Genomic DNA, 9448 nt, shown 5'->3' with positions numbered 1-9448 from the left:
TGGTGTTCACAGTCGTGACCTGGGTGTCCGCGATACTGACACACCGTGTTAAGGTTCTGCATTAAATACAACTGCCTCTTTCTCTCACCACACAGGGCTCTGAGTACAATGGTTGAGAAGACCTCTGAGATGAGATCCTTTTGAGTCTAGCGCAGGGCAGTGGTAGAAAGTAACAGTGTGTCCAAAATTACATACTTCAGTTACAACCTCAAATGCTGAATAAGCAGAGGCACTATTCCTATTGCTTTCTCATTCTTCAGTAATCACCAAATTAGACATCACTCTTCCATAAATACATTTTCCATGAGGCTGAGATGAGCCTTTTTAAAGCTACTACACAATCACAAAGCCTCAGTGGGGCCACAGCACTTCCTAGAGATCACTGTGATACAGGAGGTACTTGACCAAAGGTATCCACTGAGCAGTTACTGGCAGTCTTGGAGGAAAATGAGCCTCTATAAAAACCAGAAAATTTCTTACTTCTTCCCACCAAGACAGATGGCCCTGACTGGTGTGTCAGCCCTGTTCTGGCTCTTAAGTTTTCAGGGGTGAGGGTATTCCCAGAGTGAAGTCACCTCAGCTTTACTTGTAGGTTGTAGGAAACTATCTAAGCCTTTGTTTTAGTGTCAGTGACACTGCAGTCTCAGAATAAATTAAAGTGTGGAAACTGTAGCATTTTTAGTAGAATACAAGTTTGTTGCTTGCTAGTGAAGATTTAGCAAGTGAGTGATTTATGGAAGGTTTAAGTTTGCTACATCTTCACTAGCTTACTCAAAAGATACAGCACTCTTTAGACAGACTACCAGAGCTGAGTCACTACTGACAGTTGCAACAAGGTTACCTGGATACTGCATGCAATCAGTCTGCAGGGCCCTCCTTGCTGCTTGTCTGCTCGTGTGGTGTTGATCAATAGCAGCTCTTCACTAATACTTCAAGTACGGTGTATTATACTCGCACTGGAAGGGATGGTGGCGTATTAAAAATCAGCCCTGGTTTCAAATAGTTGTATCTGGATAGAGTTGTGAAATACTTAAAGCTATGTTTGAAGTGTTTAAAGAGCGAGACCACAGTTATGTATTACTTCACTCACCTAAATTTCCCCATGAGGGCAGGAGGAGAAAAGCAGGATTTGGCCTAACAGTACATAATGATTGAACTCAAATTAGTATGATGAAATAACTTGGAAGCCTTGCAACTACTCTGTTGTACCAAGATTTATTACCTGGCTATTACAGAAACAATGTTATTGAAACAGTTAACAAGCACAAGTAGTTTCTGGGAAGCATCTCTCAGGAGTTAAGTTGATTGCCTCTCTTCAAAAGCAGTACCTGTGTGTACAGATGGTGCCTGGCTCCCAGCGCTGTTAGATGGGCTGGTGCCATCCAGGCATTCTGAGTCGCATCCTGCTGCTGTTGTGACGTGAGTAGCACCAGGCGTTGCTTCAGCAGAGCTCCCGTTCGCATACTGAACCCTCTCAAAGAGTATCAGTAACTCGCAGTGCCTGGTCTGAGGGAAGAGATCTACAGCCACTGCTTTAACGGGACGGAAGGAAGCTCCTTTGACTCTGTTGGAAGGGGCCCGGCAGAGGCTTCACAGGAAAGGGAAAGAAAGGGGAGGAAGAACTGGATTGACATTTCAGTACACTGTTAGTCACTGCTGCTCTTCTAAGGAAGGGTTTCTTTCCCAAGCCTCAACTCCATGACAGGGTTATTCACCACCCCTACTATTTCCGTTATTATTTGCATATTGGGTAACACAGTTTCATGCTTGCTGTGTAGCAGCTGTCAACTGTTTCTGGTGAAAGGTAGCCTCAGTGAATATGGCTTAAAAATAAAAATCCAACGACGGTCCCCCTCCCCAAGAAGCACATATTTTTCTTCTCACTGCATTTACTTAGTTAACTTAATGCAAGAAATACTCACTCCACAAAGTTATTCATCGCAGCTCTGGGATTGCAGGATACATAGATAAGCTTCTTCAGATGTTCAGCTCTTCTAATGGCAAGAATTACCTTGGAATCTAGATGACCAAAACCAAGACAGCTGTTTACTAGTTCTGTGAGCATCAATGGGCTTACAGAAAAAATCCAGGTTATACTCCAGCATGAACAAAGCTGCTGCAATACCTGGTTGCTTCAAGCTATGCCCGAAGCCTCCCACTTAATTTATTCCATTGGTGCTTGCTTAGGTTTACCACCAATTAGGAGAAGGTAAACTTACGCAGTCCTGCTCGTGGCGGATCTACAATAGTAACCAGGTTCTGAGGAGCTAATACATTAATTAGGGAAGGAACGATATCTTCGGCTTTTCCACAATGAAATTCAATATTATTCAGTTCTATAGAACAAGGAAAGATGTTATCAGAGTACTTGTCTAGTCAAAGTATCTTTCAGTATGCTCAAATTGGATATTAAGTTCTGGTGCCTTATAAACTACAAATTGTTTAGTCTACCCTGACATCAGTGTAATTTAAACAATCACTGGTACTTCAGATCATTTAAACAACAGTAACTTGAGCATTTTCCATTATCTGAACGAAAGCAAAACCCCCGTGAAAAATAGCTACTGTTCATGTTTTCCTTATGAGGGTAACTGGATTCACCTCATTTTTACACTGAAATGTTTTATTTTTGGAGGAAAAAAAAAAAAGCTAGCTGTTAGTCAACAGGAAAATTGATCTCAGATTAACCTGGTGTTTGTTTTCAAGAGATTAAATGTTTAACATGGACAAGATTACTACTAACAACATGTAATTCCAAGTGCTTAAATAACAGAGAGGAACCAGCTATACGACTACTACATTTCTTAACAAAGAAAGATCTTAGTTTTAGCTTAACTAACCGTTAATCTGGGCATTCACTTTGGCATCCTGCACAGCTTCTTGGCAGAGCTCAATTCCAATCACTTTCTTTACTTTCTATAGAAACAAGGGGAAAAGATCCGCCTGTAGTATGTAAACATACCCATTATTCCTAGCATCAGCAATGAACCACTATACAAACGCTGACTAGTACCTGGTCAGAGAATTATTGCCTGGCAGCCAGAAAAAGGGCTGAGAAGGGACCTGTGCAAATAAAGAGGGACGTTTTAGACTGAAATTGTGGGACGAACACCATTTATCCCAACCTATATGTGACATACTCCAGTTATGCTGGTGTCTTTTTTTTTTTGGGGGGGGGGGGGGGCAGACTTCCTTGTATGGTCTAGCAAGCTGCACTCTAAAAATGATGTAAGAAAGGTTGGTTATTCATTAGTTAGGTGGATAGATTCTAGTAAATTTTGGCTATCCTACTGAACTACTGCCTCTTTTGACTGAACTAGTTTCAAAATAATTTAGGCTGTTCGATACAAGGGTGAGCTTTCCTAATGATTTAACAGCTGCAGGCAGTGTAATTAGAAATTAATTGAAAAAATTAAAATATAATGTGTTTTGTATCAAGTATTTTCTTTCACTGTAAGCGCAACTAAAGATCTAAGTCTGTTAAAAGTAGATTACGTCCAGGAAGAGCAGTTACTGGCTCACCTTTGCCAAGGAAATCCCAATAGTCCCTGTACCACAGCAGATGTCGAGTACAGTGCTCTCTTGGCTCAGCTGCGCCCACTCCCTAATGGCGGTGTACAAAACTTCTGCGGCTTGTGTGTTTACCTGTGAAATTACGTGTCAGATAGGTCTACTTCTTCATCAACAGTAAATGTGTTTTAATGAGGCTTAGGACACGTGTTCTTTTTCTTGTTTCTAAGAAACAAGTCAACTTCACATGTAAGTTAAAATCACATATAACTGACCTACACCAGTACATATTAAGAGATTGAAGTCTCACTCAATTCCCTCTGAAAAGTAATGTTTTGTTATCTATGTTCTAGTAAAAACATAACTTGTTCTACAGTACCTAAAAAATAAGTTTGGAAGTTAGAGGAGACAAGAAACAAAATAATTAAGCCAAACGCTAAGCAATAAAGTGAAATCCGGACTTTAAAAATAGTTCCTCTCCGTGAATAGGAAGTACTAAAGATTCAGAACCAGGAGAACCATGACGATACACTCAGCAAGCTTTATTTTAACCTTGTTTGCAATACTGCTTTAAAGTAAATGCTGTAATTACACATTATGGTTAAGGAAGCAGTGTATAATAAGCTTTCTAAATCAGTGCCTCTAGAGCAAGCGTATTCTTTGTCTTAAAAAGCAAGCAAAGCACAGTGTGGAAAAAAAAAGTCTATAATCTATAGCAAATAATAGAAAAATACAGTTTAGCTTCCATGTATTTATGATGCCAAGTGATAACATACTCCTTCCTATTTCAATACTTTCCATTTCAATGATACAGGCTACCTGCTGTGGCTTTAAAGCATTGGAAAGGAAGAATTAAGTTTTGGAAAAACAAACAGAAATTAGTACCACAAAGATTCCTAAACTACATATTGCATGTTCTGTATACATAAGGCTGCCGTTCAACAGGAGGCAAATGATACTGAACTAATAAAAAGAAAAAAGTTGTTTTCAACATGCCCCATCAAGTTTACACTCATTCACTGTTTTTACAGCCAAGCATAATATTCAAAGGTATTTAATCACACCAAATATATAAAAGATTAAATCTCTAGGTGTATACTATCTTGTTACACAGCATTAGCCAAGCTTAAGGGCATTAATGCAAATCCAGTTAAATTAGTAACTTTAAGTCATCCTTACTTGAAAAAATGCATGAGGAGAAATTCTAAATTTTAGGCCAAGAAGTTCTTCATATATGTACTTATCGCCAGCCACGTGCTCCAAAGGCAGGTCTTCTAGATTGGGAGATTTCCTGGGGGCGGCAAGGCACGGAAAGACAAAATAAAGAGAAGAAAAAAAAAAGATGACAAACATGTTTGTTGTTACAATTTCTACCAAAGCTGTAGACATCTTAAAAACCATAGTACTACATACTACGCAGTAATCTAGAGTGGGACAACATTTATCTTTTCCTTTTAGAGACCATCTTCTTGGCCTTTTTTTTCTTGCAGTGTACAATTGTTCCGTTGATGCAAACAGTAGGACCTACATTGTCTCTAGATGAAGATAGTGTGAGCCTTGTGCTCTGCGGAAGAGGATGAGGAGATTAAAAAAAAAAATCACATAAAACAGGGAAGAAAGGAGGCAGAAGTTACTTGTTGATAATAAATATCCATCTACTGCAGTAAACACTCCTACAGCTTGACAGCCAGCAACAAGTAGTGGGATCACCCACTGAAACTCTACCTGCCTTTATCCACTAAACACTACAGAAGAACAGGGAATTTCAGGATTCTCTTGTGGAAAAGGTAAGTAACTGTTCAACAAATTAGTAACACTGCTGCTACTTTTATGAAACAGACAAAACAACGGTGTGGAAGTGCTACTTACTTTCCTGTTGGAAACACCAAAAATCCAGCCAGCACCAAAAACGCGAAAGCAAAGCCAACTCCCTCACCTTTGTCCTTCCTCCACAAAGTAGAGAGACGTAACGCCACTGCTCTTTCCCATCCCTTCTGTGAAGTATTGTGCCAGAGAGATTTTCAGGTCAGCTAGCTCTTCTTTACTTAATTTCTAAAGGTTTCATTTCAAAGAAAGAATAATAATCATCTTAGTGACTTAAAAATACGACTTTGTGTATGCCTTCTATAAGCATATTGAGTACTTGTTCATTTGCATGTATCAGACTAGTCTAAATAGAAGAGTAGTAATGCAAGGTAAACTATACCAAGTAATTATTCTGTTTCTCTTTTGCATGCACTATTCATAAAATCAAATTTGTATCATTTTAAAGCTCTGTGTCTGAGCTGCTGGTTATAGATCAAATTAAATACCTGAGGATTAAAATAAACAATTGCCATAATGTGGCCATTCCTGCTGGTACGGACTGTGAGCTGTTTCCAGTGACCTTCATAGGTTTCTGGGCTGTAAACTGAGTAAGGAGTTGACCTGCAAATTTCAGAAGCTCAGTTAACTAACAGAGAACTATTTTTTTGCATCACATTCAACAGTTTATTGAAACAAAAGCAGCTCATCGTGCAAACTGATGAAAAAATGTTAAGTACAAACAGAGGCTACACAGATTTGTCAAGTAACGAATGACTTCCACATCCTAATTAAGAAAAAAAGAGAGACTGATGAATAGATCCTATCTCCTAGTGCAAGATAACCTGTCCCTACTTCTCACAATCCTCTTACCCATTTTAACCCATCCAAAATTATAGATAGGATATAGGTAGCTTCTCTCCACATTCAGACAATGACACAACTTTTTATAATGCCTTCATTGGCTTCTGTGCTTCATACCAAGTTCAAACTTTCCATCTTTGTGATAGTTCAGAGGTTTCAATTTTTAAGGATTTAATTCCTTTTAAAGAAACCATTTCTTTTTCTAAAAAGTATTGTTGCTTAAATTTACAACTTTTTTTTTTATTCCTTGTTGTAGGATGATTCTTCTCTTCATCCAAGGAAGCAACTGGCCTTTGTTATTCAAATTCCTCTTTTAAAAGCCTTTTTCTGAGTAGGTATTTACAGTTAGTGGAAGAAGTTCTCAGGTAACAAATACTTTTTATTGTAGACTTGTACATCTCATTGCTTGCAATAAAGCTGTGTTTGGTTGGTATCTGTCCTTCCATCTCAGAACAGCTGAGCAAAAGCAAGGGAAAAATACCCAGTGGCACAAGATGTAAACATCAAAGAATTGCTGAAAATTGAGACCGGTCTATCTTAGGTCTTAAAGCTTAGAACAAACACTAAGCTTTTCATAGTATTTAATTTTATAAATATTTTTGAGTAAGATATCAAAACCTTTACGGATAACTCATTTTACTTATGCTCACCTTATGTAGTCTTGGAAAGCTTTTACTACTTTTTTGGCAATAGCAGGAATGTGAATAGTATCAAATGGCTCCACTACAGCACATGTACCACCCTTATATTTGCCAAGACGACAACCCACAGTTTTGTCTTCATGATTTACACCAATCCCAATCAAGAATTCACATTTGTTGCGATATTCAGTCTAGATTTAAAATAAAGTTATGTAAGACATTTACATAGCACTTATTTGTACATGCCAAGTTTCTCCTCAAACAACCCTCACATAGTTAAATGTATTTACAAATGGACACAGGACATTTAGTTCATATGGAAGATATTTGTGGATTTTGATGTGAGAACTAACAGCAGTAATGAAAAAGTATTAGTAAGTCTTATTATTTAAAGAGCAAAATATTGCCTTTTTTGAAGAATGTTTGTATTAGCTGACAATACGAACTTGTAGGGACAGCATATTAATTTTTCCAGTTAGAACATTCAGTTAATTGTAACTATTCTTCTGCTTCCTGTAAATATTTCCACACAGCATTTATGTGAGAGAGAACAACGTCTAAAATTCATCATTCATTACACGAAGTTGTGAAATACTCAGTCCACTGTCTCTTAAAACCAAATAACTAATTTAACCCTAAACTCATTAACTCCATTCCATACCTTACCTAGGATTACGTTACCTGTAATGGTGATGCTTTCACTCCCTCTACTGGGCAACACAATTTATTATACTTCTGCTTCTGCAGGAACAACCAAGGTAATAAAGCTCTGTTGTTATTTCCTATTTCCCTGCCCAAATCAGAAACAAAAATTGTAAAGTACACATTTAGAAAAACTCAACAGCTGTACAAGACAGGTTTTTTTTTTAAATAGGGCATAAAAAAGTCTCAGATTATGAGATGAAGAGTATTTCTTCCACAAGAATTTTTTAACAGGGAAACCCCCTCCAACTTTGTAAGAGCTGTAACCTGAAAAAAGAAGAGTTAAATGTAGTTATACAGGTATGTACTAGATTTATCGATGTACCTATGCATGAAAAGAATGCCAATTTTAAGGCAAGAGATAGAAGTGATACTTTGATCTACAAAGACCAGGCATAAAAATCTGAGGGGATTTTTAAGGAGGAAATCCTAATAGTAATTTACTATCTCTACAGATTGATCACCTCTTAGATCATTTGACAGTGTCAATTTTTTTTTTAAGGGTACAAACATCCTTCTGCTTAGGCCTGTGAGACAACAGATCTTAAAACAACGCATCTTCCTTTAGCAATCTTTGAGGCTGACCAAGAACAGCAATAGCAAGTTTTGTCAGCTGGAACAGTTTTTAGGTTCAGCATCACAGCTCATGTTAGATTTACTTTCTATGGGGATTTGGGTTTTGATCTACCTCTAACTTACTTAATTTTAGAGATAACAATTTGTGCAGATTTAGCTATATCCCACCATAAGGTCAAGTCTTGTAAACATTACAGTAGCTTTACCAACAGGAATTACTTTGTCAGCTTCTGCAGCACTTGTTCACATTCCTGCTTCTTCTTGGCCAGCTGCTCCTCATAGGGCACGTTCCAAAGCGGGGTCACAACATCCGCTATTTGCTTGCTCAGAGGCTCCTCTCCGCTGCCCTTGGAGGGAGCCGGCCGCTTCACCTCTCCCTGCTCCGTCTCCTCTTCTTTCTTCCTTTTTTTTGCAATCGGGTCAGCTTTTGGCTTGGCAAGCCTGACGCTCAGGTGCCGGCTCTTCCACAAAACCCCGTGGAGGACTTTCATGGCCTTGTCCCTCTCCTCCTCGCTCTTAAACGTCACGAACGCAAACGTCTGCTTCCCGAAAAGTTTTATCTTATGAGGATTGAGTCCGTATTTGGCAAGAAACTTTTTCACGTCATTAAACCCGATGTATTTGGGAAGGTTTTGTATTTCTACTTTATAGATCTCGGAAGTAAACAAGTCCCCCTTGATGTATCTGTACACGTCGGGGCAGGCTGCGGGGCTCTCCGCGGGGTCACCCCCGCCTCCACCGGCCTTCCTCTCTACTTCAACCCCGTCTTTACCCTCCGGCACAGGAGCCGCGACGTGACCGGGGTCGCACCGATCGCTTTCCTCCTCCATGCTCCCGCCAGCCCCGCGGCCGCACACACCGGCACCGGCCTCCCCTCAGCCCGGACACCAGGTCAACCCCGGCCCCGCGTGCTCCGCGCGGACCTCACGCTTCCTCGTGCCGGGCTCCTGGGGGTGGGGCTGTGGCGTCACCCACAGACCGTTGCAAAAGGATGGGGGGGGGAGGAAGAGGCGATTCTTAAATTTTTTAAACGTCTGCCCCTTACTGCTACCGTTCCTCGCGTGTGGGGTCAGCCGCGTCAAATAAAAAGAGTAATAAAAGCGACTAAAATATTGCCCCCGTCCGTCACGCACGTAGCCGCCATCTTGGGTCGGGACGCGGGATGGCCCCCGCCATGCCGCGAGGGCTGATGGGAAGCGCCTCGGGAACAGCGCAACGGGGGGGGGGGGGGCGAAAAAAGCTTCGCCGGGAGCAGGAGGCGCCCGGGACAGGGATCGGCGCCGCAGACCGGTGCCGGTGCCGGTGCCGGTGCGGCGAGTGCTGTCCCTGCGCCGGGCCCCCGCCAGCCACGG

At 40.6% G+C, this 9448-nt stretch overlaps 1 protein-coding gene across 2 annotated transcripts; it reads right to left on the bottom strand.

Moving 5' to 3' along the window:
* Window positions 1-1199: 1199 nt before the first annotated feature.
* On the bottom strand, window positions 1200-9295 carry TRMT2A (tRNA methyltransferase 2A). 2 transcript variants are annotated; one of them, XM_010299813.2, is made up of 11 exons: window positions 8316-9245; window positions 7500-7608; window positions 6828-7009; window positions 5823-5937; window positions 5447-5562; window positions 4690-4801; window positions 3523-3645; window positions 2841-2916; window positions 2220-2336; window positions 1923-2019; window positions 1200-1588 (listed from the first exon to the last, which is right to left on the bottom strand). In XM_010299813.2, the coding sequence occupies exons 1-11, from the start codon at window positions 8924-8926 to the stop codon at window positions 1297-1299; spliced, it is 1950 nt and encodes a 649-aa protein (XP_010298115.2). In that variant the 5' UTR covers window positions 8927-9245; the 3' UTR covers window positions 1200-1296. The 2 variants fall into 2 exon arrangements, with proteins under 2 accessions (XP_010298115.2, XP_075626368.1); XM_075770253.1 differs by lacking the exon at window positions 3523-3645 and having other exon boundaries at window positions 8316-9295.
* Between the last annotated feature and the right edge of the window lie 153 nt (window positions 9296-9448).

Source organism: Balearica regulorum, chromosome 17 (genome assembly GCF_011004875.1).
Source record: "Balearica regulorum gibbericeps isolate bBalReg1 chromosome 17, bBalReg1.pri, whole genome shotgun sequence".
Lineage (NCBI taxonomy): Eukaryota > Metazoa > Chordata > Aves > Gruiformes > Gruidae > Balearica > Balearica regulorum.
This window is presented reverse-complemented; position numbering and strand designations above follow the sequence as displayed.